This window comes from Rhododendron vialii, chromosome 2a (genome assembly GCF_030253575.1).
Source record: "Rhododendron vialii isolate Sample 1 chromosome 2a, ASM3025357v1".
NCBI lineage: Eukaryota > Viridiplantae > Streptophyta > Magnoliopsida > Ericales > Ericaceae > Rhododendron > Rhododendron vialii.
In genome coordinates this window covers 44,137,607-44,163,043 of record NC_080558.1, presented here as the reverse complement: position 1 = coordinate 44,163,043, position 25,437 = coordinate 44,137,607, and the positions used below count along the sequence as shown (strand labels likewise).

The window sequence follows — 25,437 nt, the reverse complement described above, 5'->3', positions numbered from 1 at the left end:
TGAGATCACCTAGGGCAACCGATGTTTTGACGGTGATCCAGGTCTTGTCTCTGCATTTATAAAATGCGGGATATCCACGGCCTTGATAAAGAATCATAAGTACGTAACCCTCTTTCGATGACCCAGAAGAAATACCCGAAGACAAGACTGCCTTTTCTGTTAAAATAAGATTGGACATGCCATCATGCGTACTTCAAAGTAGTGATACATGGGATACCAATTTGAACCCGTGTAAAAGGATGAAGCAGATTCATAGCCCCTGATTCGGATAATGGTAACCAACCAGCCTCGCGTCTCGAAGCACCGCTTTCCCCTTGCTTCCGGTAGCATCGGTTTACCAATCACCGCTCACTCTGTTATGCTAACAAAATGACGTTCATTGACGGCGTTGTAGTTTTTGTCACCCCCTTCTCTTTCTTCTTCTTCCGCAAGCATAAGCCATGGAATTTGTGGAGAGCCTTTAAAATTCTCCTTCACTGCTGCCAATCGCCATGATTTGCAAACTCCACCGAAAGACGCAAAATCTTCCAGAAAATCTACTCTTTTCGCAATCAAAATGAAAAGATCTTGGTGGGTGGAGATATGCCCAATTTGCCATCGGTAGAAAAAAATAACAGAAAGAAGAAAACGGTGAAGGAATCATCCCAACGGTTTAGAAGTTGTTCGAGGGACATTCAAAAAAATACTTTAAAAAAATTTTAAATTTCAATTTCATAGTTTTCGATTAAAATTTTATGATCCGAACCGTTCAATGTGTACAGAATGTGATTTTAAGGGTGCCCGCGAGAAATTAGCAAAAAATATGACCGAAAAGTGTTTATTTTAAGCAGTTTTTAATTGAACCGTTCATCAAATTTAAGCTAAAAATTGCTCAGATCAAAATTTTTTTTCTGGTCATTTTTTTTGCTAATTTTTTAAGGGTACCCTTAAAATCACGTTCTGATCATATTGAGCGGTTCAAATCATCAAAATTTGATCGGGAAGTATGAAGTGTTTTTTTAGGTGTCTAATTAGTTGTCACCGGAACCGCCCCGTTATAAGTTTGGGTATCTTTTGAGAAATTTTTTTATTGCTGGGTGGGTATATCTCACGTGATATCCGTTCGGCACATCCGGACAGTCCAATACACTTTTGGACGGTTCGGATTGAAATTCTCTCTCTCCTCTTACCTCAACATTTTTTCTCATTTGTCTATCTCCAAATTCGAATCGTCCAAAAAACGCAATGGACGACTCGGATATACTGTGCCGTCACCAATACCCACCTGGCACTAAAAAATTCTATATTCACCACGACTCTGATCCAACACTAAAATCATCCTGTCCGTGCCCAACGGCTCTGGTTATCCGACGCGCGTGGTGCTAAAACGAAGGAAGCAGCGGAACAAAACCCTAGACGGTTTTCTTGACCGGCACTCGTCACCCAACTAATCTCACTCTATACGCGCACGTGAACACCAAACGTTAATATCGGCCGTTAAAAATAAAAACAGAACACGTGTCACCAGATAAGAACACAAGTATCCACACGCCTGTTCGCGGAGAGTGAAGCAGAATCAGCTGCGGAACACTAAATCGACGTAAGATGCGCCAATTAAAACCCCTGACCACTTTCGTAATTTTCTTCCATTTTCAGGCCCTGAAATCTAACCCGAAAAACGAACTTCTCGCACGAAAACGTCGGGGGAGCACTCTCTCACTCTAAAAAAAATAACTACTAGAGAGAGAGAGAGAGGACTTATTACTGGAAACACAATCAAAACAACAGTAGAAGCCGCAGTCTCCAGTTCCAACCAAGGTACGTTTCGAAACCCTAGAAATCGCAATTTTCGATTCTCCATTGAAACACTGCTGTAGACGCATGTGAATGTATACGTATTCGTTTGGTCATAGTATTAGTCTTGTGCATGTACGGTTTGAGAGTGTTTAAATGGGGAAAGGAAGACCTAGGTCTGTAGAGAAAGGGGTGTTGGCGCAGAGTTCTACTGTTGCACCATCTAGTTTGTTAGATATACAGTCTGCGCCGGCGTATTATCCGACCGAGGAGGAGTTTAAGGACCCTTTGGAGTTTATCCATAAGATCAGGCCAGAGGCTGAGCCGTATGGGATTTGTAGGATCATTCCGCCGAGCAGTTGGAAACCCCCGTTCGCGTTAGATTTAGATAAATTTGAGTTTCCGACGAAGACACAGGCCATTCACCAGTTGCAGGCGCGGCCAGCGTCGTGCGATCCGAAGACGTTTGAGTTGGAGTACAATAGGTTTTTGGAGGAGCATTGCGGTAGGAAGTCGCCGAAAAGGAAGGTGGTGTTTGAAGGGGAGGATTTGGATTTTTGTAAGTTGTTCAATGGGGTGAAGCGGTACGGGGGGTACGATAAGGTTGTGGAGGAGAAGAAGTGGGGGGAGGTTTCTCGGTTCGTGCGGCCGAAGGGGAAGATTTCTGAGTGCGCAAAGCACGTGTTGTGTCAGTTGTACCGGGAGCATTTGTATGATTATGAGAGTTACTATAATCGGTTGAACCAACAGAAAGCGAAGAATTACAAGGGGGGAATGCATGGTGACCGGAAAAACCAACTTGGGGATGTTTCTTCAAGTTATAAAAGAAGGAGGAAGAATCTTGAGGGCGAGCGTGTAAAAGTATGTAAGGTAGAGGAGGAACGGCGGGATCAGATATGTGAACAATGCAGGAGTGGGTTGCATGGGGAAGTAATGCTGTTGTGCGACAGATGTAATAAAGGCTGGCATATATATTGTTTGTCACCACCTTTGAAGCGGGTTCCCATCGGGAATTGGTATTGCTTAGATTGTTTGAATTCCGATAAGGATACCTTTGGTTTTGTGCCTGGTAAGCAATTCGCCTTGGAAGCTTTCCGGCGTGTGGCTGAACGGGCCAAGAAGAAGTGGTTTGGATCCACACCAACTTCAAGGGTGCAATTGGAGAAAAAGTTTTGGAAAATTGTGGAAGGATTGGTGGGGGAGGTTGAAGTAATGTATGGCAGTGATTTAGATACATCTGTGTATGGAAGTGGGTTTCCGCGTGCAAATGATCAGAGACCAGCATCAATAGAAGTTGAGAAATGGGAGGAATACTGTGCTAGCCCATGGAATCTCAATAACTTGCCCAAGCTACAAGGTTCAATGCTTCGGACTGTTCACAATAGTATTGCTGGTGTTATGGTGCCTTGGCTCTATGTTGGGATGCTGTTTTCATCGTTCTGCTGGCATTTTGAAGACCACTGTTTTTACTCGATGAATTATCTCCATTGGTACGTCTCTTGTTTTACCTTGAATCCTGGGGTCTTTGCCCCTTTCCCATCGTTCTTTATTTGTTAAATTGCAGATGACTTAATGGAACTTATGCCATTACTTATCGACACCCCTACCCTGGGGTTGAGGACATGTGTAGGCCACAAAACAGTATTTCTGCTATAGCCGTTAATCGAATAAAGATACCATGTTTCTGCATAAATGACAAAAGAAATGTTAAAGATAGACAACATCAATTCTACACTGTAGAATAGAAGTCCACTACTCCAGATACATTTTTTATCAGGAGTATCGCTGAACATGTCTTGTGACTCTTGTCTGTATATAACTGCTACTATCTGGTGGCTATGTAAGATTTTATTCAATTTTTGGCATCCCTGTGTTGACTCTAAGCTGTACTTTGCTTGATAATATCAATACTTTTTGTTCTATAAATGAGTGCTCTCTGTGGTTCCTTTGTTCTTGCTTGACCATTTCAATCACAGTTTCTCAATGCGGTTTACTTGTTGTTTGAGCAAGAAAATTTGTTTCCTAGCTTCTTTTTGGATGTCAGCATGTACTCCATTCAGAGGGTTGTCTTTTATTTTAATCTCAAACGACTGGAGAGCTTGAGTGTGAGGCTCTGTACTCTCCTTTTTCTGGCTGACTTCTTGTCCTCCCTTATTGTACTTTGCCTTACTATGATGCATACATGTGAAAGACGATCAAAAAAAGTAAAAGGCCATATCTGGTATTTCCAGACCTCCCGTAAGCCACTGAGCTATTGATTTTTGAGTGAACTTATCTCCCAGCAGGACTTAATTACCTCGCCCCTCTACCTTCTTGCTTAGAATGCATGTCCCTCTCTTCCTTGAGTATTCAGTTGCTTAATCACCTCAATAGTCCTGGCACTATAGTTTGGTAGGTTTTCAAACTTCTTGTTCTAAATCCTCCTACCAATAGCCGGCAGTAATGACAAGTACTGGTACTACATGAACACAACACCCTCCAGTCCTCCACTATTGACCAACCTTTTTAAAAGAACTTCCCACCTGCAACACCCATGTTTCTAGAGTGACTGAACCTTTCAGTTCCAATGTTTCTTCTGAAGGTGGAAATACAAGTACTTTGGTCTGATTTCAGTCTAGGAAGAAAATATTGAGAAATGGGGTAACAAACCGATAATTATATTGTTGCATCTCTGGTACTTTCACCTCAGAGGGCAAGTCCATCAATGTATGGAATGGCATTAAATCTCCACCGCTATATGTTTTTCTATTCCACCTCCCCCTTTGGAATGCCAACCTACTCATCCCAAAACTTTTTCTTGCTGCCTCAACTTAGACTCTCTGTGCGTTTTAAGTCTCACAAGGAACTCAAGGACGAATCCAAGAGAGTGACTTTATATCACGATTCATAACCTAGGCTCTCCTGAGTGCAGGTTGTGTCTCTGACTTGTTATTTCTATAACGTGCTAGACATGTTTTAACTCATAGGAGGGAGATTTACGTTTTCCTTTCCTAATGTATGAACTAAGCATTGCCTTGATTCTTTTTAATATAACTGCTCTGGTGCAAGGGCAAGCTTGTTTCATCTTACTGAAAGCTGAAAATTAATGATCTGTAAGCGGAAGCCTATCTTTTCCTGTCCTTTGATAGTCATCTTCTCATGGAAGCTGTTTTTAACTTTTTAGCACATAAGCTATAAGAGGGAGCTGTGTCGAACACATGGGCACTGACCTCCCATTTGATAAAGCTGTTAGCAGCTCTTACATGCTGCAACTATCACCCCATAGTTGTCAGAATCGTACGATTCACGATTCGTATCGTATCGTACGATTCGATACGATTCGGTGGGTAATCGATACGAATAGGCTGCCGAATCGGAAATAGCTGAGAATCGTAAGTGAATCGGTGATTTACGATTCGTATCGTACGATTCGATACGATTCGGTGGGTAATCGATACGAATAGGCTGCCGAATCGGAAATAACTGAGAATTGTAAGTGAATCAGTGAATCGTTCGATTCACTTAAAATTTCCGAAATTCATTTTTCTCTTGTTTTGCTTCTTTTTTTGTTTGAAAAGGGTTCAAATATTTTTTTAAGGTCTAGTATTGTTATATGTCATCTATTGTCTATGTTATATGGATTGATAATAAGAAAAAGAGATTTATTACAAGAGTGAATCGAAAATGAGGAAGATAAATGGAATAGGCCTTCTAAGGGTTTGTTTTGTACTTATAACTCTTTCGTACAAAAAGAACCATAAGTAGGCTTTACGAATCATCATCTCTTAGTAGTTGCAATAGAAGCAACTTACCTAATATTCCACGTTATTATCAAATCATCATTTAGAAGAAAATATTTATTGATTTAGGTCTAAATCTTTCATTTGTAGTATATATTGTTGTTACCCTAATCAATAAGCATAGGTTTCTATGCATTATAGAAGTCATGACTGAATCAGAGCGATTCACGATTCGATTCGATTCACGATTCGAAAAATGACCATTTCGATTCTCGATTCGATTCACGATTTGACAACTATGTATCACCCACTAAGGTTTGCAGGACTTTTGTAACATACACAATGTAGCTGTGCATTATTGATTATTTGTGGTTGCTTAAGCAAATATTAATTTCTCTCTCTCTCCCTCTCTGCACAATACCTGTCTGGCTATAAATTTATCTCTGTTCTTAATTTCAGTGATAGTTCATTTGACCATCTATTCGTTTTCATATGCTGAATTGTGCTCACTGCTTCTCTTGTGCATTCAGGGGAGAGCCAAAGTATTGGTACAGTGTTCCTGGTAATGAAGCCAAAGCTTTTGAGAAGGTAGTTTATCAGTTAACAAGTGTTTGGCGTTCTTAGGTCTATTTTTTCATTACTTAAATGTGGCATCATAATTGAAATGACCTATCTATTGGTTTATTGCTAGTAATATCTCATTCGTCCAAGGGTACTGAAGAAATGCGTAATTGTGTTCTGACTTGTGTAGTCTGTTCTCATTCATTCCCTTCACTGCCATACCTTTCACATAATTCGTGGATGAGGGCTAATGTGCTCACATTGATTCCCTTAACTGCCCTAACTAGGCATATAATCCGTGGACAGACGGTTACTCACACTGACGCTGTTATTTGGGCGGATATTTATGAAACATGCTTGAAATCAGCTGACTCTTTTACTTATTCACAATTTGTCTCTTCTTTATTCAAGGATTTTAAGTTCATCTGATAACAGGCTCACAAGTGGCCAACTTTTTAACATACGCACATCATACTGTTCCGTTATGCACGTTGAACAGTGTGTACTGCTGCCAGCTAACTGTGTCAGTCATGTCTCACAGTATCATGAGGTTTGGCTTCAGCTCCACAAAATGCAGTACATCAACAAAGTATTGAAATGGTGTTGGTGAGAATCAACTTGCATCTGTGAGGATAGAAAGTTTGAATCCATCCACTAGTCCACCCTTTTTTTTTTGAACAGCAAAAAAATTTCATTAATCTTTGAAATTGTTACAAAGACTAATAGGAACAAGGAGAACGGCATCATATTACTAAACAAAGCTAAGAACAGTCCTGTGCCCAGTCCGAGACCCAAATCTTCGATTGGCAAGAAGCCAATCAAAGACACCCATTGGGACAAAGCCCACACCTAAATGGGACAAGCCCAAACACAGCCATTGGGGCAAAGCCCGCTCACCTGATTGCCAAGCCCAAAATACAAGAAAAACCTAACGAAAAACGACCACCACCACCACGATCGCTGCCGAACAGCAACCATCACCACCAGAGCACCATTCGGGCCCTGGTTAGCCTAGTCCCAAACAACGGTGGTAAGGCAAACAGCCTGCCGGATAGCCGAGTTGGAGACAGCCCAACAAACCCAACAGCAACAGAACTTCAGCCACCGCCGCCTCCATTCGCGGACCACTGCAACCCTGTTGACAACCCACCACCAACGCCACCCACCAACCGCCGAACCGCACCATGGACATCAGCTGCGAGCTCTCCACTTGCCGTTAAGCCAAAAACCGATTACCCTCGAGAGAAAACTGGCGGGAGACCACGCCAACCTCGTCACCGCCTGCCCACTCCACTTGCCGTTAAGCCGAGGACCGATTACCCCCAAGAGAGTAAACTGGTGGGAGACCATGCAGAGGGAAATGAAGCCGGAAAAGGGTCGCCGACTAAGAGAAACGATGATGAAAAAAGCAGGTATGCTAGGGGAAAGAGAAGGATAGGGGAAAGAGAGAGAAAAGAAATGGGAAGAGAGAGGGAGAGAGAGAAGGAAGAACGAGAAGGAGAAAAATGGGAAAAGAAAAACAGAAGAGGAAGGAGTAGGAAGGGAAGAGAGAAGAGCAGAGAAAGAGATGTGCTCATCATAGTTGGTATTATTTTTACCCTAACTAAATTTACACAGAGAAAGGACATTATGGAAACACTTAAAACTCTTGTGTAACTATTACTGATACGAACTGTAATATTTCATGATACTTTTAATTGGCTCTCCGAGGAAGCTCTGAATGCTACAGGTTCTTATTGATGCTCTTGTTGTGCTCTCACTTCTGCATCCACTTGATGAACTTGTGACTTAGTGCCAACTCCCCCTTTGTTGTCTACAGTTCCCCTACTTAATGCTATTTGCCTGATGGTTACTCCTTCAAAGATCTGGTATGGGCTTTGTGGCTGCTGCCCTTGCTGCCTAGTACCATAGACCATTGCCGGATCTGACTATTTTTGTCCCCTCTCCTCCTTCCCACAACTTGGTTAGTCAAGAGTCTCTCCTTTATTCCACATTGCTTACTTATAAAAAGGAATAGAAAAATTCCTCTCATCACTCCTCTCCACCATCAAACTATCACAGACCACTGCCTGGTTTGTACTTTCTGAGATGCCATTCAGTTTAACCTGTGTTTTACATTCTGAAAGTTCTTGATGCCACTTGTGGAGCATGTCGCTCTCACTTTGGCTGAGAGTTCTTGGTCTCTTCAAATTCTTGTTTTGTTGCATAAGTCGTTTTCTTATAACGTTCCATATCTTAGGCTGCAGCAGCATATGCTCTTTTAGTTGATCTGTTTCTTTAACCCAAAACATGATCATGAGTCACAGTTGCTTTGTCTTTCTGCAGGTAATGCGGAAGACTCTTCCTGATTTGTTTGAGGCGCAACCAGATTTGCTTTTTCAGCTTGTAACTATGCTGAATCCATCTGTCTTACTAGAAAATGGTGTTCCAGTATACAGTGTACTTCAGGTTTGAAATGCCAATTCTTGTACTCACCTTTTTTATAGTCACACATTCATAGTGGATGGTATTATTCCTTTACTAATAAATGATTGTGATTACTACTTGCTCAATGTTTGCCAGGAACCTGGGAATTTTGTCATTACCTTTCCTAGATCTTACCATGGAGGTTTTAATTTGGGTAAGTCATGAGTTTTGCTAGTTACTGAGGCCATTTTCAGGTGGTCCATATTGCGACTGAGCTTATTCCTTTTCGGTATTTGAAGGTTTAAATTGTGCTGAGGCAGTCAATTTTGCTCCTGCTGATTGGCTTCCTCATGGTGGTTTTGGAGCAGAGCTATATCAGCTGTATCGCAAAGCTGCTGTTTTATCTCATGAGGAGCTTCTTTGTGTGGTTGCCAAGGTCAGAAGTTTCCTTACCACTGATAGATTCTTGATAACTTAATGCGCCTGCTAATAAAGAAGGGAACTTATGTATTATGGAAGGGATATGAGGCCAAGCAGGCAAAAATCCCACTTATGATAAGGGTAGGACTCTCCTTTTCAATGAAGACCATCCTCTCCACCTGCCCAAAAAGAAAAGAAAAGAAAAGAAGTAAAACAAAGAGTAAATAATATCTAGATAAATTAGAGGGACAACCATTAGAAGCATAAAAAGTGTAAGAAAGAAGCCATTGGTCCTTGAATCCTATCTACTTGGGCTCGCTTACTTATCTAGTTATTCTTGAGAATCATTCATTCCTAAGTTTTATCTGCTGCCACGTGGCCCATGTCCATTGGTTAGATCTGTTGGAGTTTGTCCCACATCAGTTAGTTATCTCCTCCAAAACTAGTATATGAGCCTGGGCGGCCTCTCCACTCATTGCCAATTGGTTTTCAGTTGGATGCTTTAAAAAGATCATAACTCGATAACCTTAGTACATGTATTCCTTTTCAGGTAGCTGATTGGAAAATATTTTCTTTGATAGTTACCACTGTTTCTCCAACCTGCTAGGTCATTGCTATCCATTTGGTCTCACAATCTTGATCCTGGGGCTGAAAACCCATTCCTCTCTCTCCTAGCACGTGGCAGAAAAGGGCACTGTGGTGTTCTGTCACTTCTGTGGTTGGATCTGTGATGCTATATCTGCTGCATAAGTTTTGCATTTGATTTTTCTGATTCTCTTTCACTCGTTGGATCTCGATTAGCACCTGCCTGTCAATGTTTGCTATCGTGTATTCACAGTTGATTTGATTTGCTATTCATGAGAAAACAATAGATGGATAAGTAATGTTGAATCTTGTTGCAACTTTTGTGCACAATTGGCTTCATCTGCATAAATCTTCTTATGCTACTTTCAGAGTGACTTTGATATAAAAGCATCACCTTACTTGAAGAAAGAATTGCATAGAATTTATGATAAGGAGAAGACTTTGAGGGAGCAGCTTTGGAGAAATGGCATTGTTAGTTCCTCTCCCATGTCTCCACGGAAGCACCCCGAATACGTGGGTACTGAAGAGGTATTTCCAGGATGCTGCAACTTACTTGTTTATTTGACTTTCTGCATGTATCTAGATAATTTTACCGAGACTATACTCACTCTGATAAGTATTTCCTGATTTGAAGGATCCAACATGCATAATATGCCAACAGTATTTGTATCTCTCTGCTATTGTTTGCCGCTGTAGACCGTCTGCGCTTGTTTGTCTTGAGGTAAATGATCTTTCAAAGTCTCATGGCAATTGTCCATGTATTTTGTCCTCATCGTTGAAAGTAACTTTGAAATCTATGCTGGTGGTATGTATTTAGTTTATTCGTTGCAGCTGGAAAGTGAAGTTCGCTTTATCTGTTTATTTTGTTTGCCATGTCCTCCATGATAAGGATATTTGGTGACCTCATTTTTTGTCGAAATGGTTAATGAGCAAAATGTGACTGTACATATGTCATGAAGGCTCGTTAACCATGAAGTTTAGTTGACTGGATGGTGAGAAAGAAAGTGAAACGAAATAGATGTATCCTATTATTGACTGATAGCATGCTTTGGCTTTCACGTATGAGAATGTTACATGGTATCTTTCCTTCCATACTTGCAACTCTATGTACCTATTATGGAGCTATCGGCTTCAATTTTATTTGCAGTGGTATGGTCCTGTTTTTGTTTTTCTATTCGAACATGCAATGTAGTCACCTGGAAATTATCTAGAGTTGGTCAAACTTATTTCACATTGTAATGTGAAGATTTAGGCCTGAAATTCTATGTGAAAACTTACTCATTTTGTTTACATGTTATGCAGCATTGGGAAAACCTATGTGAATGCAAACCAAACAGGCATCGACTTCTTTATCGTTATTCACTGGCAGAATTGAAGGATTTGCCGCTAATGACAGATAAACATGATTCTGGAAATATAGTCCAAGATAGAAATTTGAGAAGACAGCTCTCATCTGGTGATGAATTGGGTGCTTTGACCAAAAAGGTTTTTATCATTATTTTCCTGGATTGTGAGCTTAATGTGAGTTTCTTGATTGTGATCGGAGAGAGATGCCGGATCTTTGCTTTTGGTTTGGATGCATTTATTATATTGCCTATCAGGACCGACAAGCGGTCCACAGAGCTTTTGTCCAACTTGTTTATCCATGGTTCACTTTGTTCTCATTTTCAATTTTGCCCCTACTACTTGCATATTTTTTCACTGATAAAAGCCAACACGTGTTGTGGATTCGTCCCAAACTAACGCATACTCTATTCCACAAGCATAATCAAAGTAGAAATGGAGAAAGCACGATATAGACCTGCGTGTTTCCCCAATTGGGTAATTGTGTACATCCACGTCTCACATCAATTTTCCTTTATGTATACGGAATACATTAACCATTCGTATAGCAGAAATATATATCCTAGGGTTTTACATCATCTATTAGCACAATAACCTTAATTTTATCATCAATTACATTCCTGTCATAGTCTGCAAAGTGGAAAACCAAACTGAGTCTGGCTTCCCAAACCCAATAACATTGTAATCATGTGTTGAGGTTTTCGTTTTTGAACTTAATATTTTGTGTTCTCATGGGTTGAGATTGAGTTGATTGGGAAGGAACTCCCGTTACCTAATATAAAAATGCTCAAAGGAAGAAGTGAAGGAGCTTATTTGTAATTGGGGTCTAACTTTGTTCAACTTTTGCCTTGGTGACATATTCAAGCGGAAGCTATATGCGTACTTCATGTCTGATTCGAAGCTGATTCATCATCTTATGGAGCCCAAAATGTTATTAGGCTATCATTATCTTCAGCCATACTTAACATAAAATGCGTTTTGGATTATTAATATGCTTACGATGTTAAATCCTTTTGATTCTACTCTGATAAGGCTTTGTGGACCAGGCTTCGTGTCTGAGGCCATGTGGTCTGCGACAGTTCGTGTTCAACTATTTTCATCCGCAAGCCATAAGTTAGTGTATGGATTTATGATGCTTTGGATGACATTACAGTGGCTGAAACATTAGTTTTTTGGGCAACTGAGCTTTATCAATAAAGGACTAATTTCAAGGGGGAATCCCCTCTGAGTTGCAATAAACAATTTAAGTAATTAGCATTTGATTTGCTTGAAATTGTTGCATAACTATTATGCTCCTTGCTTTTGTGGTTTTAGGTAAAAGGTGGTCATGTCACTTTTTCCCAACTCGCGGAAGAATGGCTTCTGAGCTCTTGCAAGATTTTTAAGGCTCCATACGATAAGGAGGTTTATGTTAAGGCATTAAAGAAAGCTGAGCAATTTCTTTGGGCAGGATCAGAAATGGATCCGGTGGGGTTCTAGACTATGATATGTTTGGGGGTATGCTCGTAATAGCTGTTGTACCTGATTAGTATATACCATGAACCTTTGGATGTAGGTGCGAGACGTGACAAAGAACTTGCTTGAAGCTAAGAGTTGGGCCGAAGGAGTTAGAGATTGTCTTTCTAAAGTGGAGAAGTGGTCAGCTCATCGCAGCTGCGATACAGAAAAAGTGAAATGGGATCATGTTGACAATTTACTCCATCGTGATCCAGTGCCTTGTAATGAGCCTGCGCTTGTTCGATTAAAGGTGGAAGACAGTCTGAGAACTGGATTTGGAATTGGTATGCATGTGCTTAGCTTTCCCATCTAAAACTTACAGTTGTTTGATCTTTGCGCACAGGAATATGAAAAAGAAGCGAGAGCCTTGAGTCAGGAAATCAGTTCTGCCCTTTCAAAAGGCTCACAACTATCTGTTAGTATAAAATTGTATTTCTTTCTTTGTTGGACTTGATTTACCAAACATGAAGAGCTAAATTTCTTATGAGATTTAATAGAGAGGACTGTTTTGATTACCATCTTATGCTATTTATGCACTCTGTTCTGTTTGGTCACTTTGGTTCTTTCGATCATCTTTTTCTTCAGATTGCTGATTGGGAAATCTTAGCCACCAGAGTCTGTGACTTTCCGATATGTGTCACAGAAAGTGAAAGACTAGTACAGAGTTTATCATCTGCAAAGGTATGTTTCCATTACATATTAAGCATATCCGATTATACTATATCTGAAAAAGATTTTGTATTTCCCTCTGGGCCATTGTGTTCATGATTTCCCGTCATCTGTGCAGATTAGACTTGATATTTTGTTTGCATTTATCAACCATTCTCTCAGTTAATCTAAAGAATATTTTGATGAACTTGTTGGCTTTGTTAGTGACCCCCATTCTTTCCTAGGCTGTGGCTGGGGAACTCTCTCATTACAGTATATCTTTGGTAGTTTGATCTCCTGAAATGCTTTGGTTGTCTGAGATATGCATTCTCAGTGACTACCTGGTTCTTTTCTTCATTCTCTGTACTCCACAAGAATTGCAAAGTTAGATTTTTAGTGCAAACTTTCCATATATCAAAATGCTGAAATTGGCCTACTCCAGCTCAGTTCGTTAGGGGTTCTTAATGCATTGCCACTTGATTATTTGATGATGTTATTGCATTGTGATATCCTTCAGGTGTGGGTAGAAAATGTAAGGAAATGCGTCTCAGAAAAAGCACAGACTGCAGTTGAGGCAGATATCCTTTACCATTTACAGTCGGAGGTAGTTTTGGTTTCATCTCTATGGATATCCTGTGTCTTTCCTTAGATATCATCTGGACTTAGGTTTTTCTTTCTTGTCATTCTTTCGGATTAGATTTTGGAGCTTCCCCTTCACCCCCCTGAAGTTGAAATGCTAATGGGTTTATTAAGGCAAGTTGAGTTATGCCAGGCTCAGTGCAAGGAGATGCTGAAGGGTCCAATAAATCTTAAGGTTGTGCCATGTTGGTGATTTATTATGTTCTCCAAAAGATTCATAGTGTCAGACCAAACATTTTATGCATCTCTTTTTGGATATTTGCAGAAACTTGAGGCACTTTTTCAAGAATGGGATGATTTCACTATCAACATTCCGGAGTTAAAACTTTTGAAGCAATATCGCAGTGATGCTATCTCGTGGCTTTCCCGTTTGAATGATGTGCTAGTAAATATTCATGAACGGGAGGATCAAGAAAATGTGGTGAACGAGCTGTCTTCCATTCAAAGGGATGGAGAATTGTTGAAAATTCAAGGTCTGATCCCTACAGCATGCATCTCGTCTTTACTCTTTAGATTTGTTGTATCATTGATTGTTCCATTTTATCAATTTATTAACCATCACATCTGGCTTATGTGCTTCTCTCAGTTAATGAGTCATCTCAGGTTGAGGTTGAGTTGAAGAAGGCTTGTTGCAGGGTAAAGGCCCTGAAGGTGATACAGCTTATATTATTCCTTTGCGATTTTCAATCAGATGATAAAGTTTACAATATGAATATGTTCTATGCGGTATCGTGGTCTTTCTTGGAAGTTGTTTTAGCTGTGTTTACCATGCATGTATTGGATGGTTTCAGTTATCTTATAATGCATGATGTGATTTTCTTTTGACTCATCATCAAGTTTACTTATTTGATTTATCTATTCATAATTCAAATTTTACTCAGTGGAATCGATGCATCTTTAACCAGTCCATTAGTAGTTCTTTCCAATTGTCTTTTTTGGGGTTTGATGAAAGAAAGAAAGAAAAAGGAGAGTAAAAAATAATATTTTCCTTCGTTTCTTTGGTTCCTGATTTGGTAGGAAAAGAAAAGGTCCTGGGGAAAACAAGTCAAAAGTTTTGTTCTTCTGCAATGCGTTCCCTCTTTCTTTCCTTCTTTTGTCTTTCTTACTTAAGTTACCTTGTTATTTTGTTCATCTTTTATCTTAGATTAACCATGGGGAAGTTTTTGCCACTCCTATTCCTTTCCACTTTGCAAAACCAAACAAATAAAATAACTTTGCTTTTCTGTCTTTTCCTTTCTCTTTCTCTCCACAAGTTTCAGTCTCTATGTGAGAGCATAGTTAATCCATTTATGTAACTTATCAAAAAAATAGTTAATCCATTTATGTAACATTGGTCATTGGTGCAGGCTCTTGGAAGTAAGATGTCTTTGGACTTCATCCAACAACTAATGATGGAGGCAACCATGTATGTGTCATTCTCTTGATAACTCTTACAAATTAAGAGCAACAATCTTTGCTTTATTTTATCATTAGTAATTTACTCAATAACATTCATTTGGGCAATGTTCTTCAGGCTGCAGATTGGGAAGGAGAGGTTGTTTGGCAATATTTCTGGAGTACTTTCAGCTGCTATGTTTTGGGAAGAAAGAGCAACACGTATTCTTGCTAGTGAAGCTCAGATGTTTGATTTTGAGGATGCTGTAAGGTATAGTGCTTGTTCATCCTTGGCAGCTGTGCTTTCTGGCTTGTATCTTTTTTTGTTGTAACTTTTGAGTTTCGATATTGTAGGACTTCTGAGGACATATGTGCTATTCTACCTTCTCTTGGTGTTGTCATGGATGCCTTATCAGTTGCCAAGTCCTGGTTAAAGATGTCTGAGCCATTTTTAGTGTCTAATTTATCTTTATCATGTGCCTCAAGTTCGCTGCTGAAAGTTGACGCTCTGGAGGTTCGTATCATCTTCTGTATGTGGTATGTTTCCTTACATTGAAGGGCATTGACATAACTTATTAGCAAATATTTCAGGAGTTAGTTTCACAGTCAAAGCTTCTGAAGATATCTTTGAGAGAACGATCAATGCTTCAATCAGTTTTGGATAATTGCATTGAATGGCAGAATGATGCCTGCTCTACACTGCATGCTGTGGCATGCTTCTTAAATACCGAAATAACTCATAATGAAATTGCCAGTGGTCTTCTCTCAAAGGTGGAGCAGCAAGTTACTGGGATGGAGTCAATCATAAAAGCTGGCTTATCTCTTGGTTTAGACTTCTCTGAGATTCCAAAACTCGAAGATGCTTCTTCCACTCTTCGTTGGTGCTTTAAGGCCCTTTCTTTCTGTTCTGTTGTTCCCCAGCTTGAGGTACTACTTTTTACTTTAAACAAGTCACAGCTATTGTTGAGATTGATGGTCTTTTTTTTGCTCTCTTTACAGGGACATGTGTTATTGAATTCTCTTTATTTTCACGATGCTAGTGCCTTTGTGTGCTTTCCTTTCCTCCCTTCTTGATTGAAAGCTTATTTTGTGGCATTTAGATCTGGTTATGTCTAAGTGCATGAAATGCAGTCCGTTCTTTGACAAACAATAGAAAGTTACTACGCTTGATTAGTGGATACATATTTTACTGTGATATATTTCTGCAGGGGGTGCTTAAGTTTATCTTCACATAGTTGGACAAAAATGTACAATTTTATTCCCAGACCAATACACCATTCATGCCTCCTTATCCATATGATTTATTTACATAGTTGGACAGAAATTTACAATTTATTCCCAGACCAATACCCGGACCAATACTCCATTCATACCTCCTTATCCATATGATTTATTTACAAAGACGAAAAAGCCTCTCTTGACAACCTATGGCCACACCTATATCCTTCCAGGATCTCACCTGATGGCTATTCCCCCCCTTTATTGAGGTGAGCTTAATCACTCTATACCTTCGCGATGAGGTTCTAATAGGAGCTGCAGACTATTTTCTTCTATCCGCACTACTTCTACTTGTTGGAATTTGTCCCAAATTGATTAAAACTAGTATATGAACCTGTGCGGCCTCTCCACTCGTTGCCAATTGGTTCTGAGTTGGATGCTTTAACATGGTATTTGAGCTAGGCTTTCGAAGGCTTTTGGACAAGACTCTCTTGGTTGATTGCCTCGTTGTTTGCGCTTTTAGTGCACCTTGTTTTGTTGATCCCTATGTTATGAATCCTTTGTTTACCTCTCCACGTGCGGGTTAGGGGTCGCACGTGCAGGGGAGTGTTAGAGCTTGTCTTGCATTGGTTAATTATAACCTCCAAAACTAATATATGAGCTCAGGTGGCTTCTCCACTCATTGCCAATTGGCTTCAAGTTGGATGCTTTAACACTGCTTAAATACTATCCTCAAGAACCTACCCTTACTAAAACTAACCTCTATAAACATTTTCCTAAAAGCACGTGATTATGCAACATGCTGACAGATATCTAACTTCCTTATGGTTGATAGGCTCAATTTAGTACATAATGAGTCAGAAAACCCAAAAGCCACAGCTAGGCTCGAGTGGATGAGTCATCCATCATTTCATCTCCTTCATTTAATGGAAAATTCTGCAGAAGTTTGCCTCAAATCTGTAGAAACTTGGTGTAGCTTTCAGATTATTTTAGTTTACCTCTTCTCAAGATTGTAGCTAAGGAAATAACAAAATGCCAAAGTTTTATTGGAACAATTCCATGATACTTTAACACCTGGCTACTTCTGTTAAAGTTGGGGAGAGCGCAGAAGCAGGGCCAGCCCTAGGCATAGGCCCACCAGGCGACTGCCTAGGGCCTCTCGTTTTGGGTCTAATAATTAGGCCCCCAAATATCAAGATCTATTAAATATTATACATGCCAATAACTTTTCAACTACATTACTGTATCACAGTGGTAAGTGCCGCGTGCATTGAGCGTGTGCTCGGGAGTTCGATTCCCGGCCAGCTCATTTTTTAACGCCTTGACAGTTTTGGAACTCGTCCAAAAATGGTTATAAATAGATGCTTCTGAGGCTCAAACTCGAGACCCAAGGTGTATTCAATGTCATGAATGGATGTGGAGTCTTGAATGTCTTGATTTTTTTGTAGATTTTGTGAATCCATTCTATCTTTGTTTAGAGTTGGCTTTTTGCTTCTAAGGCTGTCCAGCTGTGGCACTTCTCCTTTTTTGTACATTGGCAGCATCAACTTGTTGCTTTCTGTATATAATATATTTCTTGCTTATATAGAAACTTGTGATTATGTGCTGTGGAAGTGATCTGATCGTTCATGTTGATTGCAGCAATTCTTATTGGACTAGTTTTCAGGTTATGCAAATGTTTTCTTAGACACGAGAATTCTAGACTGCATTTCCGCGCCCTAACCATGTCCCGAATATATAGGCACACTACTATATGGTAAAGGCAACACCTAAATGTGGTAAAGACCCATATAGCCTTGATAGTGTTATAACACCACCTAAGAACGGCTCTCTCCTTTCCCTCTCATCTCTGTTACAAAAGCCAAAATAGCCACCAGAACTCTCCAACCTTTGATTGACAATCCCTCATATCACGTTTGCATCAATTGTTACACATATGTTATGCACGGACGCATAGTAGTTGGCAACTTGGCTTATAGGTTATCTTTTGCTTCCTACTTTCTGTTGGTATTGTCAGATCATCATGGATGGTCTTATGTATTGTTCTGTAGGATGTTGAGATGTTGATGGAGGCTGGACTCCACCTTCCTGTGACGTATGCATCTAGTTCTTTGTTTAGCTCATTAATTGATGGGGTAAATTGGCTGAAGAAAGCTGCAGAAATTTGTGTACCATCCAACCGTAGAAAATTTAAGCTGTGTGATGCTGAAGAAGTTCTCGGGCAATCTCCGGTATTTCTTGTAATTTGTTCCTTCTTTTATTAGCGTTAGTAACTTGTTACACTTAATAAAGTATAACTGGCACCTCTCATTTATCTTAAAAGCCTCCTTGTCACATTGATTCGATGTTTACATGAGTACATTAATTCTATTTTCTTATTACAGAAGATCAAGGTGGCCTTTCCAGTGATGGTTAGTCAGCTTTCCCATGCGATTAGGAAACATAAGTGAGTTTTATTTTAAGCACTAGCAATTATTATTGCTTCCATGTTGTTATTTCATTGATACCCAGATGAATTTCAGTATGTGGATTTGGACGAGTAAATTATGATATAAAGAAGATTGGAAAGTTATTAAGTTGTCAGTTGTTAGGTGAGTATTATTTGATGTTATATTATCTCATCGCTTCCTCCAAAAATTCTTTGGAACATTCCGGAATAACAAGAGGCTGGAAACAATTAGAACATCAATTTAGTCAATGTTGCAACTGTGCTTGCAGGAGTGTACAATGTGGTGATACTCTTCCGTACCAAACTGTACTATTTTTCTTTGGTGGTTTGATGCTTCATTGGGCTTTGCTTAAGTACGAGGAAAATAGAGTTTTTGACCACTATCTTACTGGTTGAGAAGAAAATTTGAGTAGATTTTACTCCAAATTAGCTTTGCAATCTAGACTTGTTTGCCAATTCACAAGCCATACTGAAGAAACAAGCTAGGGATAGCAAATTCAGATTGTGCACTGGCTACGACTTTTATTCGCTTCACATACAAACAACAGTTTACATTTTATTGTTAACTACCTACAATAGAATAGCGCCTCCAGAACGAAGGGGGCTTCATATTGTTGGTAATGAAGAAGAATTATTAAAATATAAATTAAATGCAACAAGGAGCTATCTTGTTTATAATGTGAAAACAACCGAAAAGCAAGAGCCTCATTTTGCAGTGGAGGTTTCTTTTTAGTGCCTCTATTTTGAAGTGAGGCTTGAAGAGGCCCTGGACCTCTGTTTCTGCTTCGTGGTATCTATCTACTGGTATTATAAAGGGAACACCCCTTTATGGTGTAAATAATTTTCGAGGCTGGCTCACACTTTTTTTAACCCTAACCCTTTGACTAAGTAAAGAAACTGCCAAGAAGAAAGAAAAAAACTGCCACCTCAAATTTTCTTTCTCCCCTCTTTTATACTTCCCATCCCAGATTTCACTTTAGGTTTTTTCTCATAACATGATTTGCACACGCATCACGTGTGCCTGGTTATCTAGTGGTCACTACAAGGTATCTGACATGGGAAAATGATCCTTGATTTTGAGATAGGTTGGTGTCAAATCTAGTTTAAGTTGCTTTGCAATATTAACAATATTCTAGTGAAAGATCAGGGAAGTTATACTATGTATCTTTGCTCTTCTCCAGGTTTTTTCAGAATGCGATGTAGTTTATATCAGTCCTTTTCTTTCTATTTTGGTTTATTTATGCATGTATATATGTTAAAAAGGAGAAAATTGTGTTGTTTTAATGTAATCTGATGGACCTTGGCTTCTCTACTTTAATTTTCTTTTGACTTGATTCACATTTTGACTGCAAAAATAGTTTGTGGCTTGAGCAAGTGCATCTTTTCTTCAAGCTAAAGCCTTGCGACAGATCATGGATTTTATTTCTGGAACTCAAGGTATGCCTTGTTATAAGCCGATTACTATACGTTTCTGACATTCTGTCCTAATGACTTTATATTTCCTGTTTTACTTAGTGCTAATATTATTGAATCACATCCAGGAACTTGGGAGCACGGATGCCCTTAACTGCCCTGAGCTAGATATGGTTTTATCTCAATTTCACAAGGTTGAGTGGTGGAAGCAGCGTTGCCATAACATTGCAGGGACCTCAGTTGGAGATGAGAAATCACTGCTTCACAGTTTAGTAAAGGTTATTTCAGACATTCTCTCTTGAAAAAAAACTTTTTGCATCTATTTTGAGGTAAGTTAAAATAACACCTCTTGAGGTTTCGTACAGTTGCAAAGAAATGTGCTGACATTAAGTTTCTGTAATAGAGCGATAGAAGTTTAACTATGTTTAACTAACAGTGTCGCTCTAATTTTAGAGACCTTTGCAGTTTTTACAAATATCATGGAGAATTTATCAAGCTCACTTGTTGTTTTGTTCTTATTGTGTTTCGTTTCCTCAAATGTAAGTGATTAGTTAATATTTTTTTATGGACGATCAGAATTATTTCTGTTGCACAGATAAAAGATGCCCTTGATAGATCCTTGTACATATTTAGTCTATCGAAGGGCTGCAAGGCAAGAGACCTATGCATGTGCTGCTCCAGAAACTTTGAAGATCAGAAGTTTTTAACTTGTTCTATGTGCAATGACTGGTAAGGTATCAAGGTCCAAACTTTCTTTTCGGGGATCCATTTTCCACTTCACTGGATAAAGAAAAATTTTATGTTGAAAAATCCTCCGTTGAAGTTTTGGAGGAAAGTAGTAATAAATCTTGGTACCTTGCTACATGGATGCATTGTTTAGAACGAAAAGATGACTCTTTTGTACAACTCAGTTGGTCCGTGCGTCACCACTTTTCTGGTTATCACATGCACTCTTTTCTTATGAACAGGTACCATCTGCAGTGTAAAGGACAAACACTGGCTGATACAAATGATCTGGCATTATGTATCTGCCATTATTGCCACTTTTTTGATAGTGGGAAGATCTCTCAAGATGTAGGCGGCCCTCTGGTATGCATTTTGTATTTGAGGTGTCTTCCAATAAGGCTCAGGCTGATGGTCTTACTCTCGAGTTGTTTGATGCAGATATTTGAAGGGAAGCGCGCTGAATTGAATAAACTCGTTGAGCTTCTATCTGATGCTGTGGATTTCTCTGTATGGTAATAAACTGGAAGATGATACATTGTTTAGAAGAAAATGGATATCATTGCTTTCTTGGCCATCAAGATTCAAAAACACGATTGTTTGATATAATTTCTGCTCAAGTAATTTTTCAACCTGTGTTGCTGCTCACTTTGTCGGCTTTTGGTGATACCAAATTAGGCCCAGTGAGTGGTTGGGAATGGTTTTCCAAGTCTCCTATTTGTGTAGAAGTGAGGGCTTTGCCAGGTGAAAGGAAGATTGTTCGTAGGGACGCAAGTGTAACGGTGGTTGGATGGGTGAATGCTTTCATTGGCAGTCGTTGGCCAGAATTGGAGATTGTTGAAGTATCTGGTAGTTGTGTAGGTGGGGCAGTTAGAGGTAACTGTGAAATCTGGCTTGCATAGTTAGCTACTTAATTATGATGCCAGAAGGGAAAATGGGGAATCGATGGGTGGAGGTAGGAGTAGGGGACTCGACATTGTTTCATGCAATATGAGGCAGTTGAATAGCAATTATAAAAGGAATGTGGTGAGGGCATCTTTGTAGAAATGGAGGGTTACTTGGTGTTTTTGCAAGAAACCAGTATGGTGTCTTTCTACTGAAGTAGCTGTTTGGGATTGTTTCACAGATATGGTTAGCTTGAGACGCATAGCACAACAATGGAGAGTAGTAAAAGTATAAACTTCTTGTTGGGTCATAGGAAATCATTTGGAATTGGTTTTGTATCTGCCCACTTGATGATTAATTTGGAATTCTTAGGAATAGATTTGTGCATGTTTTTTGTTTCCATCTTTCTTTAAGAGAACAAAATTATGTGACGTGTTTTCCTGCCTTTTGCATTTGAAAAAAATGGCACCGCACATCAGCTGGTAGTGTTGAAATATCAATTCTAGTGATTTGACATTGTCGGAAGTCTTGATTCAATGTTTATTACTGGTCGTAGACGCTTTTGCATAGACTTTTCCATGGTTTTTTAGCTAAAGTTATCTCTGGTTTTCTTCCATCTTCAAGGGTAAATGATATAAGTTTGATTTTCGTCATAATTGTGTGACTGCTGACAGGATTGAGGAGAGAAGTATACTTAGTCAACTTGTGGAGAAAACTCTTGCATGCAAAGCATGCTTAGCAGAAGTTGTGGATTTTGCATTAACTTACCATGATGAAGATCTCAGCATAGTTGTTAAAAAGCTATCGATTGCTATGAAGGTATTTATTGCGTTGCACTTTTGTAAGAGCCCGGCATTCATTTCTTGATTTATATTCATAGCTGAGTCTACTAAAAGAGGGACCAGCCTCATTGTGGTGATTAGAGGACGGAGTGTCGTTCAATCCTTGACCCAATATCCAGAGTTTGATGAAGTTACTGCCATTGTACTTTTTTTCCTCTTATTTTCCTCACAATAAAATTATTTGATAACAATTTTCTGTCTTATTGGATCTGCTTCTACAAGTTCCTTTCTTGTAAGCTGCATTGCATTAATAATTGCCCTCCTGTCCTCTTCCCTTTTTCCTTCTTTCTTGGTCTTTCTCCCCATGATTGACGTTGTTTTCTAATGCATTCAGGCCATAGAAGTGGCAGGCGTTTTTTATCATCAGGGTTGTTGCAATTTTGAGCTGGCATTAGCAAGAAACTCATGGAGAGTCAGAGCCAATAAACTTTTTGGAGGTCCACAAAAGCCCCTAATCCAACAGATGCAGCGACATTTGAAAGAGGTATTACTCTTAGTGATGCAATGCTTACAAGACTATGCAATATGCATTTGTTATGGTTCATTGCAGTTGGAAGTATTCTAGCAAAATTTTCAGGATCAGGTGTAGGAAATAGCTAGAGGGAAATAATATAATATAATGGACTTGTTTTGTTTTTCGAAATTACTGATTGAGGGAAACAATCAATGACCAAATTTCCACAAATATCCAAATTCCAAGCTGTGGGAAAAATGGTAAAAGTGAACTAATAATTTCTTCCAAGGATGATGTTTGGAATGCAAGTTCCATTTAGCACTTTGATTTTGGCTGAATAATTACTTGATTGTCAAGAAGAAATAATCCTCATGGGTATTAATCCTCCTAGTCTTGCAATCCAATGTACTGCGTGATTGATTGCTTTGGATATCACAAAGAGTGTAACTCATCAACAGAACTACCAAAAAATTTGTTCATGCCCACTGAAATGATGATTATTACTACCTGGGATGGAAAATGGTAGACTTGACATTGTCTTGGAAAAAAATGGAAACGATGGAAAGGATGTGGAGAAAATCTACTACATTATGGGATTGACTTGGACGGGGACTGTATATTTGTATATTTGGTAAATGTTTTAATCTCATGTAATAAGTTACAATCTTGCAGGGGCTGGCTATAAGAGTACCTCCCGAGGATCACTTCTGGCAGAAACTTGCTGCAGTGAAACACATTTGCACCCAGTGGGCAGAAAAGGCCAAGAAGGTCTGGGATACTTGCAAATCACTAGTACCAAGCAAATATAATTTTTCTTAGTTTGCTAAAGGATAATCTCTGTTAATTTTGCTCAGGCTTACATTCCAATTGTCCACTCTACAGGTTTCAATGGACTCTGGAACGCTTGGATTGGAAAACGTTTTTGAACTCGTTATGGAGGGTGAAAACTTGCCTGTTCAATACGAAAAGGAGCTTAAGGTAAGAAAAAAAATGTATGAAACTTAGGGTATTTGTTTTCCGATGAAATAGGAACCCTTCTTTGTTTAGCTTACCTTATGTTTGGTGAATGCAGTTATTAAGAGATCGAACTATGCTGTACTGCATCTGCCGGAAGCCTTATGATCAGAGAGCTATGATTGCTTGTGATAAATGTGATGAGTGGTATCACTTCGACTGCATTAAGCTATCCGCGACCCCCAAGGTTTATATATGCCCTGCTTGTAAGCTTGAAACAGAGGACTTGCACTCGTCTCCCGTGGTGACTCTAGATGGGTAAGTATTGTGACGTAAACGTATCTTCTCTTAGGAATGTTATTTCATGCATTACAAAACAAAAATATGGTATGGGGCAAACCCTTTTTTTTTGTTTCATAAGTATATGTATTGTATGACAAGGCATCAAGGGGATGCTGCCCATGAACAAAAGTCTGACAAACCTATTTGACACGAAAAGCCAAAAAAGATCCACTAGAGTGAAGGGATCCGTGAAATTAACAAAAGAATTCAGTTGATTGTCGCTATGCAGCACTTGATCACTTTTAAGGACATACCAGCCATCAATTTTAATATTCTTCCATCTCTCTCTCACTTCTGCAGGAACTGCCCTTTATGTTATTGTTTCTCTTGCTTGTTATGAAATATGACCTCTCTCTCTCTCTCTCTCTCTCTCTCTCTCTCTGACTTTTTATTTGGTTCATCTTTTAGAGTGATAATTTGGTTGCTTCTATGGTCATAAATTGTAGATGTACCAAGATTTCTAGAATTTACCAAGAAAGAGAAAAACTGTTTGTGCTCCAAACTGGTGGTGCTCCAAACTGAGTAGCCTCCAATGTGGAGGCTCAAACTCTGTTGACAAGTAAAAGCTGTGGTAACATCAATGAATCTCGAATTATAACCAGTGATTTCTTCAGGTTGCTGAACATGGGAATTATCTATGATCCCCTTGTCTGTTGAACCACTCCTGATCTGGTGAATATTGTGCTCAAGGCAATTCATTGCCTATCGATTTAGTTCTTTAGTTCTTTCTAGAATCATACCGAGAATGTTTCATCATGTTCGGCTGGGCTACTGGCTACTGTATTAGGCAACTTTTGCTTATTCATTCTCTTTGTTTCATCTTCTGTACGTGCGTGTATAATAACTGTTACTTTCTTCTCTTTGTTGTTCCCACAGCTCAATTGGCTCGAAATGTGAGGAGCCTCAAACGCCTTCTCCACGTCGCCGAGAGTTTAGGCGCAAATCAAGAAAACACAAGTCCAGCGCGAAGCGAAAGGTGGTGGTAACAACTGCTTGTCAGAGTAGTAATGTTTTGAGGCATTCTAGTGGGATTGAGTGTTTGTTATGGAGTAACCGCAAGCCTTTTAGAAGAGCAGCTAGAAAACGTTCACAGATGGACAGTCTTTCACAATTGTTTTACATTCAAAAGTAAATGTCAACATAGATAGATGCCAATCATTCAATCTATTCATTGAATCATTGATTCTTGTC

The 25,437-nt window shown here is 39.3% G+C and overlaps 1 protein-coding gene across 3 annotated transcripts; it reads left to right on the top strand.

Annotated features, from left to right (window-relative positions):
* Positions 1-1,674: 1,674 nt before the first annotated feature.
* On the top strand, positions 1,675-25,437 carry LOC131315636 (lysine-specific demethylase JMJ17). Of its 3 annotated transcripts, none has more exons than XM_058344808.1 (33): positions 1,676-3,263; positions 6,023-6,080; positions 8,379-8,501; positions 8,616-8,673; positions 8,759-8,895; positions 9,834-9,992; positions 10,099-10,185; positions 10,767-10,949; positions 12,123-12,275; positions 12,364-12,555; positions 12,649-12,720; positions 12,891-12,986; positions 13,471-13,557; positions 13,651-13,767; positions 13,858-14,065; positions 14,179-14,243; positions 14,939-14,997; positions 15,106-15,237; positions 15,321-15,480; positions 15,558-15,893; positions 18,236-18,415; positions 18,569-18,630; positions 19,992-20,070; positions 20,175-20,324; positions 20,642-20,775; positions 21,015-21,135; positions 21,211-21,284; positions 22,329-22,473; positions 22,831-22,980; positions 23,623-23,718; positions 23,833-23,928; positions 24,023-24,222; positions 25,123-25,437. In XM_058344808.1, the coding sequence occupies exons 1-33, from the start codon at positions 1,930-1,932 to the stop codon at positions 25,376-25,378; spliced, it is 5,559 nt and encodes a 1,852-aa protein (XP_058200791.1). In that variant the 5' UTR covers positions 1,676-1,929; the 3' UTR covers positions 25,379-25,437. The 3 variants fall into 3 exon arrangements, with proteins under 3 accessions (XP_058200792.1, XP_058200791.1, XP_058200790.1); XM_058344807.1 differs by having other exon boundaries at positions 18,236-18,424; XM_058344809.1 differs by lacking the exons at positions 22,831-22,980; positions 23,623-23,718; positions 23,833-23,928; positions 24,023-24,222; positions 25,123-25,437 and having other exon boundaries at positions 1,675-3,263; positions 18,236-18,424; positions 21,211-21,279; positions 22,329-22,467.

Excerpts from the sequence above, each read along its gene's own strand:
- LOC131315636 (XM_058344807.1), top strand. The coding sequence starts at position 1,930 with ATGGGGAAAGGAAGACCTAGGTCTGTAGAGAAAGGGGTGTTGGCGCAG. Across the intron at positions 14,244-14,938 it reads GCAGGGTAAAGGCCCTGAAG|GCTCTTGGAAGTAAGATGTC; the intron begins GTGATACAGCTT and ends TCATTGGTGCAG. Across the intron at positions 15,238-15,320 it reads GATTTTGAGGATGCTGTAAG|GACTTCTGAGGACATATGTG; the intron begins GTATAGTGCTTG and ends TCGATATTGTAG.